We start from the raw sequence: 13,916 nt of genomic DNA on the forward strand, positions 1-13,916 counted from the left end.
AATATGAAAAAAATGTAATAAAAAATATATGTAATTTAATAGGCATACAAGGAAGTCATGTGGTGTCCACATCAGATTTTTTTGAATGAAACAAATAAGTTGGATTTTAATGTTTACTTTTTTTATTTTTATTCTGTTAGTTTTATGTGATTTCTTAATTTATATTTTATATAGTTTCATTTGATTTTATTATAAGGTGAAAATTTTGTTTTATTTTTCTTGTTCTTCATAAAAATATATCTATTTCAAATAATTTATAACTAAAACATTAATAAATAGTTAATGTTAATGTAGTTATTATTTAAATGTCAAATTAAACAATTTTATTAGCTTCAAATGTGAAATTAATAATTTACAAATTCATAAGAAACTGTTTATTGATGTTAATTTATTTACTAATGGTAATTTGATTATTGATGATAACTGTTCATTGATGCAAATTTATCTTATCAATAAAATTTTACATGCTATTTAACTTCTAAATCATAGTTGGTATTAAAGCTTTAATTGAAATTAGCTTCTTTAAATAAAGAAACTACTCTGACTTAGTTTTATAAAACAATGAATTTGTTAATACTTATAAGAACTTAGAAATTTTCTTCCAGAAGATCTTTTCAGAACTATATTGCAGATGTGTTGGACTACTGTAGTTAATTCCTGTTAAAGTGTAAAAGACTAATTTAGTATGTGATAAAAGTTTATTTGATTCGTTGTTAAGACTATTGCTGTCTGCCATAACACTGTGGAAAGAATTAGATTAAGATGTTTAGAAAGTATGTTGTATTAAATTTATTAGAATATAAAAGTTTAATTTTATTTCATCATGTTATAACATTAATCTCACGTTAGTTTCTTTTACTGAATTTTTATTTGGCTGAAATTAGTGTTTAGTTTCCATATTCTAAAAATAATTTTATAAGGAAAGTAAAATAAGCTTATTTTTTTCTAAAAATGATATATTTCTGTGTTCTAAATTTGATGATGGTACACAAAATATATCCAACTTTACTTAACTGCTATCTATTAAGCTGTCTGTATGGTTGCAGTAGTTATTGATGGTGTGAGATAAATCACTTCAGAAAATGGCAAAGTAATATTTAAGACTTATGAATTTACTAACGCTTCTTGGTTTCTTGGCAGCATGAGGTTGTTTTCGTTAATTTAAAGGAAGGAGTATCGGCAAAATCTAGCAAGGAAATGTAGGACGAATTTCAGGTAGGTTTGACAGAAGAGGTCGAGTATGAGAATTTGAAATATACATGAAATAGAGAAGGGACTAGTTGTTGCCAATGACTAAGAGTCAATTAAAATTATTTCTGACACTCTTGAGGATGGTAAAACCCAACAAGAAAGTTGCCCCTAAAAGGAAGAGACCCCCTAAGGTCATCTTGTGTGATACTGATTGGTGTCTATCTGAGGAGGAGTTAATGACTCTCATAAGGGAGCAGAATACTCAGATGGCTGAGGTGGCCTTCAAGGCTGATTGTCAACTGTTATTCAAAACGGGCAGGCATGAGGCAGAGCGTTACCATGGTGTCTTCAAGCTGCGTCTTGAACTATTTAAAGGCTTTGTATCAGAGGGCAGGTTTTTTATTGACTTTTCTTCATGTAAGATCAATGAGTATGTAGATGTTCAACGTTGTTTCAAGTGCTGCCAGTTTGGACACACAGCTTAACTGTGTAAACATCTGGTGGTAGTGTGGTCCCACTGTGGGGATGAAGGACACAAATGAGAGGAGTGTCGTAAGTAGTTGAAGGGCCTGACTTGTATTAACTGCAGATGCCTTCAGAAGGACCATAAGCACACTGTGAATAGTAAGGATTGTGCTTGTTATCAGAGGGCTGTCGCAATGTATTACAGTTCAATATATTAAATGGTTAAAATTGGGCAATTAAATGCACAGGGTGCTTACATTGTACAGATTGAACTTGGCGATGTCGCCATACATAAGGGGTGTTGCAGAATCTGTATGTTGTGTCCAATGAATTGCCAGGTTTTTCACGTTGGAAGAGATTTTATTTTGGTTTTGATAGCATGTCTGCTGTACTGTGCAGTAGGGAAATTGACTATGTCTTCATTTGACAGCTCTCTAATGATCATCATGTTGTTGTCCATATGGATGTTCAGAACTTGGATCTGTATGTAGCAAGTTCGTATTTTTGGTGGAACGAACATCGACCTTACCATTGGAAGGTTTATTCCTGCAAATGTTTGTAACTGGAAGGTGGCTGACGATAGCTCAAGCGATCATCAGTTGACTGTGTGAGATTGCTGGTGGATTGGGTGAACGCTACCGATGTAACGTTCCGGTTAAGCAGAGTCGTTTCCTGCACAGGCATGTGGACTGGAAAAAATTTGTTGATTTTCTTTCGGCCAGACTTCGTGTTTTTATATCTGAGTCTGGATGTTCTGGACTTGGAAGACTTGGCAGAAGGTTTGTCGGCGGCTTTTGTTGACGCCGCCGAGTGTTCAGTACTTGGTAATTCCGGTCGAGAGAGGCTCGCTCCATGGTGGAGCAGGGAATTGATTGTTATGAAACAAGGACGTCTGCTTGGCTCTCCCTGGTAGGCCAGACCGGAATCCATAAATGAAACCAAGTCAGGGGTATGAACTAAAGTAGAGTTCAATAAGGGAACTAGGAATAAATTTCATTGTTGCGAACAACATTTTAGTGGTATGTTATTTATTCACTTTGTCTCGAATATTATGAGACATTTATACGAAACTGATTCTATAAAGTGTAGAACTAGGCGCGGTTCGTGCTTCCGCGAACTCTGTTTGCTAGTTTAGAGGGCAACGATGTAGGACATTCAAGATGTCTTGGTAAGGTCTGCAGCGAAGGCAAAAGTTGAGTTTAAAGTCACCAATGTAAATGTCTACCGAGGTATTTACAACGGTGGCATCCCAACGAGCCCTGGATTATTATTACTATGAGATGCAAAAAGTTAGAGGACGAAAGACGACTCCCATTAAAGCCCATTAGAGCTAGGAACGGGGGGGGGAGGTGTAGCAACCGGGAGCATCTCAGTGTAAGGATGATCCAGAACGGCGGGTGGTCCTTGTTGGCGAGATCATGGATCTTGATATTTTCACAAAGTTCGGATAGCGAAGAGGGATTCCAGACTTTCCTTTGTGCATGAGCAAGGGAACAAGGATCCCTGGGGGTTGGGTATAGGGTCTTGAGACACAAACGACGAAAGGACGTTCTTCTGTCCGCTCTCTCGACCCAGCTCGGTGTGATTCAGACATGTCTGAAATTTTGCACAGACTACTTGATGATTTGCTGCCTGATGATAATGAAGTAGGTGAGACCGCATACCATCAGTGGGTGAGGCGTGAGGTTTCTCAGTTTCGTGGGCGTGCAGTCTCCTTGGAGATTACAGAGGCCGAGGTGCGTCAAGATATCTGTAGTCTAGGTAGAGTTAAGGCTCCTGGCTGGCTTTTATTGAGATAACAGCGGAGCTCCTTGTTCGCTCAGTAGGGGTAAGTGTGAGAATTATCACACGGGTTTTAAATAAATTCTTGTTTGGAGGGTACTTATCGTTGTGTTTGAAGAAGGGGGTTGTGAAATTATTGTTTAAAGGTGGCGACAATGACCCCGCCACTTTGGCGGGATCATATGTTCGGTCAGTTCGTCATATAGGCCCTTGATGTTACTGCCTGTTACTGTTATTGGTAAGGTCATTGAAAAGGTTCTGTACATTCACATAAATGAGAGGTTGATCTCGTGCGGTTTACTAATAGATGATCAGTACGGGTTTCGTTCCGGAAAGGGTACTGAGGACGCCATACTTGGTGTGATATTTGTGGTAACCACACCAGTGTGGTAGCTAGTCGGGAGGAATATATCCTGGGAATTTTCCTGGACATTTCTGGGGCATTTAATAACCTACGGTGGCTTCTGCTGTATACCAGTTAGAGAAGAGAGATTGTACTGTGAGTGAGTTGCAGGTTATGTAAAGTTACTTCAGTCATCGTGATGTGCTGCTCCGCGAGGGCAGCCATGAAGGGGAAAATACTATCCAACGGTTATCTGCAGGGCAGTGTGTTGGGTTCCTTATTGTGGGTGGTGGAGTTTGATTCACATCTGCGGCTGAGGTTGCCCAGCGGATGTTGCATCATGGCTTATGCTGATGATGGGCTCCTGCTAGTAGAAGAAGGTTCGCAGAGGGGGTTTGAATTCCGAGTCATTCAAGCATGCAGGATACTCGAGCTACTATGTAGAAACTAGAGCTGGGGTCGTCAAAATAAGATGACATTTAGCCCGGAGAAGACCACGATGATGTTCCTCAAAGGCCGTTTGGTTCTGAGACGGTGAGTCCGTGTATCGATGTCAGGCTAACGTATTAGATATGTTCAAGTTCAAAAGTATCTCGGGGTGTTTCTTGATGAGAAATTGCAGTTTAAGAAACACCTTCAATACGTCGCGGGGAATGCCTGTAATGTCTTCTTCGGAATTCGGCATGTGGTCAATCCTGATTGGGGTCTTAATTTTAAAACTATGGGTATCTTGTATAAGGGCGTCTGAGAGGCAATTATACTGTATGCAGCGCCTGTTTGGGCGGATAGACTAAAATTTAAAAGCTATTTTGTTACGAGCTGAACGCCTTATATTGCTAACGGTAACGAGTGTTACTGTACAATTTCCCGGGAGGCGATCTTGGTGATCGCAGGCGAGAAACCGATAGACTTGATCGCGTCTGAGAGGCATGTTTATGTTTCTAGAAGTCAGGTGAATTGACTTCGGAGAAAAAAAGGAGATGGAAAAGCAAGGTGTCGCCCTATGGCAGGACAGATGGGATGAGACACAGTGTGGGCGTTATATGTATAATCTTTTCCCTAATGTTGTTGATTTGTGGGACTCTCTTGGGTACATCCGATTAAGTATGTTTCATTCTGGGCATCGCGCTTTTCGAGACAGGCTACAGAAATTCGGCCTGGTATGCGTCTGCAATGCGAATTATTGTATATGTTTATCATGTGATATATGAATGTGCTAGTATGACTTAATGCGCATGGGGACCATCTGTCGGCTTGATGTTATAGGGTCGACACTTGATAACTGTGTTAACTGGAAAAGCTGGGCCGAATGGTTGATTGTAGAAAGTTTTATTACACATTTGGCAAAAGAAAGTATCGCTGAAGGGGTGTGATGTTCCGCTTGGACTTTCCTTCTTTGTGTTTATACTTGGTTTTATTGTTATTTTGCTTTATGGTTTGTTAAACTGTTGCTGTTTTTGTTTCTACTTGATTATAGATTTGTTTGATTATGTTATGTTGATTATGTTACGTTATTTTAATTTTAATGTGTTAGTATTTTTGTGTTGCGCTTTATGATTTGTTGTGTGTCGTACTCATTTTTCTCTTTTTTGGGTAGGTAGTTTCTTCATTCTTAGAAAGTTATTCAGTCTTGTTTGAGACTTGGCTAGATGTGTTTTGTTTGGAGTTTATGTTAGTTAGTAGGATACTGATGGGAATGTTGCTTGTGGCATTTGGTGGCATCCCCTATGGGAGGATATCTTCCTCTACGAGGTCAGGATAGTCTCTTGGCTGTGATCATATGTAGTTATAAAACTACTTCGCATGATATTTACTGATTTAATTTCATATTAAATTACATCTTTTTAAAAAAAAAAAAATCCCTCTGAAACTGTAGTAAACAGATACAACATTGTGAGATAATTCCAAATAAAATTTGTTTAAATCTTCCAATTAGCAGGTGTCAATAAAAATACTATTTTATAAGAAGTATTAATGCCAAGTTTTAAAACCATGACTGGTTTGTTTTTATCTTAATTTGGGAACATGAAACAAAAATTCATTGACTTAAAAATTATTCTTAAAATTGCTTAGTACTATGTTCAATTATTTGACTGATCTCTAGTATGAATAGAAGAGGGAGATATCATCACAGAAATACGGTAGTTTTAAAATAGCAGTCTGATATGTGATGAATTTCTTTATCAATAATAAAAATGCTGAATTACAAATTTTTTGGTGAGGCTACTGTATAACTTACAAGGAATGAGGTAACTTTGGTGAAAGGCAATTCCGACGAAAAATTTCAATTGTAATGAATATCTTAAATAAGGCATATTTCAAATTTTATCAAAGTCCCTAATTGTAAATAATTAATAAAATTTCAGTAAATTAATAAAACTTATTTTAAATCTTACCTAGCACTCTCTGGAATGAAAATAGGTGCAAATAATGCAAGAATCAGAGGAGCAGAAGTAACAATACATAATTTTCCCCAGTCAGCTAACCAATATGCAATCCAAGGAAGAATACTTGCGGCAGCTGTAAAGAATATGGCTATACTCATGTTAGCTACAAATGTACGCCATTTTGGTCCAACGTATTCCAAAACTAAAAAAAACAGAATAAAATTAAGTTATGTTAATTTAAAATATAAATGTATGCTTAGAAAAAATTACCTATTAAAATCTATTAAAATAATTTTTTAATTTCCAGATATAACTTGGATTTGATAGTTATGTATTATTATGTTTTACTTAGAGATGATTGAGATCTGAACAAAAATGTAAAACAAGTCAGAGATTTAATATTTCATACTCAAAATATAACTTTGACAAATAAATAAGTATGAAAAAATATATTCACAGGATATTTTCTTGAATGAAGGTCCTTAGGTGATCTACTACAACACATTATACAATTTATTTTATTTTGCAAATGGATTAAAGTAGTTGATCATAAAAATTTCCAATATTTCCTCAGATAAGTTTTTTAAATATTTTGTCATACACACTCCCTTGAAGTGCCACTTCAAATTTATATCCATTTTCCATGAAGTTGTATTGCTCCTTTAGGTGAAGTTGTTACAATGTCACTTTCTATTGTTCTTTATTTTTAAGAAAGCCTTTCTCTGCATCTATTTTCCTTATTTATTCTGCTCTATAAATAATTATAAAAATATATACAATTTTTAAAATTGGTTAAATGATCCAATTTTTAATTTTGTTTTCAATATCTACTCTTCATAGAATTATTTAACAAGAGTTATAAGTGGTTTTTAGAATTTAGTTATTGTTGGTAGTATGTAGAATATATAATCATGTATATATATATTTGTCACTTGGCAGGTGATAGCTACAATTTGTTAAAGATAAAATTTTACAGGAGAAAAACACAATAATTTTAATACATTAAAATATAAATTCTTGAAGTGTAGTTTTATGGAACTGTAAACATTTTTACACATTTTAAATTGTGTTTGGTTATTATGAACTTCTTAAAATAAGTTAATCCATTAATTAATTTTTTTTTTGTCGCAGGAGGTTTTTCTCCTATCCTAAATTGTATGTTGGAGATATTACTGAGTATTTATTAAGATACTGTGATTAATATATCTAAATAATTATTTTTAATTTATTTAAGATACAGCAGAAGCATACAATAAATATTCAAAAACGTTTAAAAAAAAATAAAAATTAAGAAAAAAATTATTTAAAAGATGGAAATCAAACCATTATTAAAAAAAAAAAAAAATACTGTTACTGCTCAACAATAATCAAACATTATTAAAATTAATAATTGACTTATACCATAAATTTTTCATCTTCTTATGTATTTCATTATACTCCCAACTAAGAGTACCATAAAAGGAATGGTGATTCTTTTTTTAGTTAGTGAAGACCTTGTACTTAGATTCACTGGTATCTGATTGACTCAAATGTAATCTTTTAATGAAAGTTTACTTTTGTTAAAAAAAGTTGTGAACTGATTATAATGACCATGTAGTATTTTTTTATCTTGACAAGAAATAAATTTTAAGTTAGATCTCATTTAAAAATAAATTATTCAGGTAAAACTGTGAAGCTCTTTCACTTGTGGCTAAAATATAGCTCATTAGTAGTTTCTCAGTTAGGATACATTTTATAGAAAATTTTACAAGGATTGTATTTAAAATAGATAAAATTACTATAGATATGAATCTTGTTTAAAAAATTAAAGAAATCTTGACTATCAGCTGTTACCCTTTCTTTATGATATAAGTTTTACTTTCCTGGCTCATAGATCAGATTTGTACTACAAGAAGTAAAGTATGATACTCAGTCAATAAATGGGGTATGGTTGTTTTGGAGTTTTTGCATTTCATGATCCAGGGACCCCAAAAAACAAAAACCGGGGGTAATGTTTCTAAATATGTATGAATATGTATGTGTATGTATAAGCGTGCTTGAACTTTTGACTGTTATTACGCATATTAAGCGTAATAACTTTTGACTGGTATGATCAAACCGATTTTGAACAGTAACTCGTGTATTTGGGACAATTTGTTGGTAAAATTTTAGGGTCAATGTCTCCAGGGGGTGGGGTAGAGAGTATGTGGGAGTAAATTTTTTCAAATTTTGAGAACATACCCCACTTTATATTAAGTTCAACAGTACATGCAAACATGTTTCTTACCAATCAAAAAAAAAACTTGGCCCCAAAATTCCCCTTTCTTCAAAAATCGAAAAAGTTATCTTTTTATTTATTATATATTTTTTAACTAAATTTTGTCTTGTTGATGTCTTCTTAGGCATAGTAGTAGAGCAAGTGATCCAAAAAAATACTTTGGGGCAATATTGGAGGTGGGGGGGAAGGCGATCAAAATTTAAAAATAGTAATTTTTTTTAATTAAAAAAAACTTTTTTGGTTTATTTAACTTTTAAATTTAAATAAAAGTTATAATTTAAACTCTTAATAATAATATTACAAAAAAAATTCAGCAGAATTCATCTTTCTACTCCAAAAAAAGAAATCTTAGGTAACTTTTTATTGGTTGCACATTTTTCAATGCAGGTATTTTTTAATGGAGTTTCTCTCATTTGACATAGTAAGAGTAGAAAAAAAAATTCTTGGAAAATGATTTGGTGGCGGAGGAGCAGGAAAAAAATAATGATTTTTAGAAAAAGGCATTTAACAATTAACGAATTTTAAAACGTTCTTTAAAATTTCATAATAAATAACCCCCACCTTAAAAAAAAAAAAATTAGGTAACTTTTTTCATATAACGTTATTTTTTCACCATATAATAATAAATAACCAATACCAGAAACGTATTACAACTTTTTTAATATTTCGGTGTATTTTATTTTTTAAATTTTGTACACTTGACAAAAGTAAATTCAGTGTTAATTTATTAATCAATAAATGTACAATTTTTGTTGTTGTTGTAAAAACAATATTTATTGCCCTTTTGTATCCTTTTATTGCAACCTTTGGGGTGATATGACAGTGAGGCAGCTACACGTCATAGCATATTCTAAATGTGAAAAACTAGTACTTTTTTCTTTTTCCTGTTCAGCCTTTGGTAATTACCTTTCAGATAATACTTTAGAGGATGATATGTACGAGTGTAAATGAAGTGGAACCTTGTACAGTCTCAGTTCGACCACTTCTGATATGTCTGGTTAATTGAAACTCAACCACCGGTATCCACGATCTTGTATTCAAATCCGTGTTAAAATAACTGAATTTACTAGGACTTGAACGCTGGAACTCTCGACTTCCAAATCAGCTGATTTGGGAAGACGCGTTCACCACTGAACCAACTCGGTGGGTTACGGGGGGGGGGGGGGAAATTGTATTGTCTGTACGCATACGCGCTTAAATGTGTTGCAGTATTATTGCCTACCTCATGCATTTGGTAGTGTTGATAATAAATGTTTTAAAATCTATGTGAATAATTTAGAAGGGAGAATGAATAATAGGTGCCTTGACATTTCATGGTCGGTGGATTTCTTGTGGAGGTTTTTTTTATATTTTTACGAGCAAAATATTATTGTGTTAACAAAACATCAGTGAAAACATCATTGTAATATGTGCAGTCGAATGTCGTGATTGAGGTCATTCGATCGTGTGAGCTGTGAAAATTATCTTTAACTTTCATTTTCAGTTATTTTATTATTAAAGTATCTTTAATACTTAAACATTCTTTATTTTATTTCTGGACAATTTTTTTTTGTGTTCGTTAATAACATGTGCGTATTATTTAAAAAATTTATTACTCTGTCAATGTTAAAAATGTAATTATATAATGATTTTGTTTTATTTTTTTATTGCAAAATTTATTTTAGAATTTTATGGAATAAATTACAGTAATGTTATTGAAGTGTTATGTAGCAATGTTTATGTTACGTTAATGTAATGTTATGTGCCGGGTTCGAATCCCGGTCAGGTATGGCATTTTCACACACGCTACAAATAATTTATCTCATCCTCTGAAGCAATACCTAACAGTGGCCCCGGAGGTTAAACAGGAAATAAAACAAAAATAAGTAATGTTACGTAGTAATGTTTTGAATAATGTTACTGAATGATCTAAACCATTAAACAATCTGTAATCTCCCTTACCTTTTACTTCATTAAAACTTTATCTATAAGTTTCATCCACTGTGACCATTTATCCGATAATTTTTTTAAAAATATTATGGTTTATATATATTATTTAGATTTATTTTTTTAATGTGTTTAGAGATTATTTAAAGAAAAAAATTGTTATTTCATTACTTTTTAAAAATGCAAAAAATATATTAATAAAGCAGTGAATAAAATAAAATAAATAATAATAATAAAATAAATAATATGAATTTAATAAAACCGGTTCACTCATTTTTTAAATTATTTTATTACTACTTCAAATTAACGGTGTATGGAAGGTAATTATCGATGAATGAAATATTTTATTAATTGAAATTATTAATAAAATTAATTAAAAAAATCATTCAATGAGTTTCACTTTTCTACTCGCGCGCTGTTTGTAATGATCATACTTTAAAAATTACTATAAAGATATTCTAATTATTCGATTAAATTATTGTACCTGGAAATCATTTAAACCCAAAGCATACATTAAAATTATCTAAATCATAATTAAAAATAATTTCCATTGAATTATTCCATACCACTTCAACTGAAGTGAAAAAAACAACTTCTTATTTGATAATAATGGAACCTATCAAAATCGTAAGTACAACTAAGTTGAACAGTAATAGTAATTTAGAGAGATTTGGACAATTATCATCCTGAAAGCTGATTGACACTTCATCAGCGATTACATGAGAAATGTATACGATTCTCTATATTTTACGTCAGGAGTTACATTTACCAATTTTTTTTTCTCTAATTTAATTTATTAAAAAATTAAGGCCGTTAAAGTTGATAAAATATAAGCCAGAAATATTCTTTATAAATTAATTTAATAGCATTAGATATTTTATTGGCTTGCTTGCTCGTGCGTCATATTCTCGCGAATCTCATGCATTACAAAAATAATAAAAAATATTACATAATAAAATGTATTTGTATTTATTAGAAAATAAAATGTACAATATTTAAAAAAAATTGTACAATAGTTTAAAATCTAATTTTTACATATGATTGACACAATTTAAAAGATATAAAAAACAGGTTTATTCATTCAATAAAACACCTGTTACGGTGTTCTTGATTCATACTAAGATAGTATTATAAAATAAATATCAGTTCTGAAAAATTATTAAATATTTATTATTAAACGGGTTTTATTTTTATATGTATGCACATAATGTAAAAATATTAAGGTCAGTCGATAAATCAGGAAGTTTATGCAAAATAAAACTAAGAAATACTAAAAATTCCGAGAAAGTCATTCTTGCTTCATTAAATAAAAAAAATTAAATTTTGCAAGTAAGCGTAAAAAATGAATTAATAAATTACAATCTAAATTTTCTGATATTATATTATTATACGCTTATTGTTGTTATTTTTGAATAAGTTTTTCATTTGGGTATTTTAACGAGTTAGCTAATTTTAATAAAAATAAATTTGATCATCATTATTTTTATAATTTTATATATCGATTCTGGGAGGAAATATTAAAAAATGATTATAATTTACATTAATTTAACCCGTAAAATTATGATGAAACAAACCTGAGTATAAAATTTTCAGAATTTTCTTTGTTCTTTGATGTGCAAAACGAATCAATTATATTTTATTACAGTATTCAACGACAAAATGCAGGTGCCGTTGAAACTTTGAGCGAATGCATTTATTTAAAGAAATATTATTACTTACAACATATATTTGTGTGTATGCACGCGCGCGTGTGTGTACTTAAAATTAAAATGAATAGGAAATTAAAAATTAAAATCACTGTATACATATATTTTTGGTATATATATATATATATACACACACACACACACACACACACACACACACAGTGATTTTAATTTTATATATATATACTTATATGTACAATTATATACCGACATGTATATCATTCAGATATCTGTATATACATATATATATATATACTCATACAAAGTGATTCATGAAGAATGTAACAAACTTTCAGGACACGTTTTAGAGGTGAAAATAAAGAAGAAAATTCACGTAAACATAGGTTCGAGTACGATTCGTTAATGAATATCGGCTGGCGAAAGATTTCGCCCTGATTTCTGAGGCTTCGGTACAATTAAGCCGACTGTAATTCTTGGGACCCAATTTAAGGGGTAAATGAAATCTGACCTGAAAAATTGAACAAAAAAATAGGTCCCATTAACTGTAGTTTAAGTAGTTTTCGAGAACTCTGGGGTAAATAACAAAAGATTGGGGAAAAACACACTATTTTAAGTTTGGTGTAAAAATAAACCTTGTTAAATGGGTAAAAGTTTTAAATAAAATTTTTAGAGAACTTGATTCTGAATAAAGTGGTATGAATAAAGTATATAAGTAATATTCTTATAAAATAATTATCAATCGATCTCTCTGGCGGAGTGGTAGCGTCTCAGCCTTACATTTTGGTAGTCCCGGGTTCAAATCCCGGTTAGACTTGGAAATTATAATAGATTGAAATAAATAAATTGCAATAAGATTATAATAAGATTGTAATAAATTATAATTAATTGAAAATTATAATAGAACCGTTTTAGAAGAACTTAGTAAAACAGAATAAACTCGTAGGAGACAGCAAGCATTGGCGCGGCCTGCAAGGGAATAAGGCGTCGGAGGGTGCCGGGTTGGACAGGTCTGCGGCTGAGTGCCTTGGTGGCCCTCTCGAGCATGAGGGGGATCGCTTTGGTGCGGTGAGGCCGTGGACACCCGGTGCCTGAGGGCGTTACTCACGCTTTTAATGATTATGGCTGATGATTATGGTCGTGTGGATAAGTGATAAGTTTGTAAGTAGTTGAGTTGTGTGTGTGTGTGTGTGTGTGTGTGTGTGTGTTTGTGTTAGATGGTGGGTGTGTATTTTGTCTACTCTGGATGATTGTGGAAATTTAATTAACTTTTTAGTGTACTTTGGTGGATAAGTTATGTCTTGTGGCCATGTTTTTTTGATTGTTGTGCGCTTGTCTTGTGTTGGCTTGATTGTATGAATGCATAAATGTGTGCGGTACGTCTTAGTATCTGTTAGGTGTTCTATCTTTTCTGAATTTTTTTCTCTTTAGGTATTTGTGGTGTGCAGTGTGCGCGTGTAGTGGTCTGGTATGGATGATGTTTGCTTGTGGAGACCGAATGTGTGTGTTGGCGCTTACTCACTCCTGAAGTAATGCTTTATTAGCGGTTTCCCAGGAGGTGGGGTCGCCATGAGTGGAGGTTTAGTCGGTAGTGCGCAGGAATACATACGCATTTTCTGTAACAGCTTGAGGAACCTGTTAGCGAATCCGACACTGCTTTGAAAATGAGGTTCCTCCACCTCAAAAAAATAAATAGACTTGGCATTTTACATTCTCTACTAATTTCCATCTTTACGTTCCCACGTACAAGCTTCTTTATAAATGTGTTATAATCTGGTTTTGTTTTTTAGCTGAAAAATTATTTTGTATTTGACTAGACCAATTAAATGTTTTTTAATTTTTCATAATTAATAATTAGAAGTAAACAGGAAATGAAAAGTATTTTTTAATTCTTTCTTTTT

At 32.4% G+C, this 13,916-nt stretch overlaps 1 protein-coding gene across 1 annotated transcript in view; it reads right to left on the minus strand.

Moving 5' to 3' along the window:
- The window catches only part of LOC142322337 (carcinine transporter), a 99,158-nt gene that overhangs the window by 23,104 nt on the left and 62,138 nt on the right, over nt 1-13,916 (minus strand). The window contains exon 4 of the mRNA XM_075361300.1: nt 6,178-6,370. Coding sequence (XP_075217415.1) covers nt 6,178-6,370 — 193 coding nt within the window. The remainder of the gene's footprint in view (nt 1-6,177; nt 6,371-13,916) is intronic.

Source organism: Lycorma delicatula, chromosome 3 (genome assembly GCF_047948215.1).
Source record: "Lycorma delicatula isolate Av1 chromosome 3, ASM4794821v1, whole genome shotgun sequence".
NCBI classification, from domain to species: Eukaryota; Metazoa; Arthropoda; class Insecta; order Hemiptera; family Fulgoridae; genus Lycorma; species Lycorma delicatula.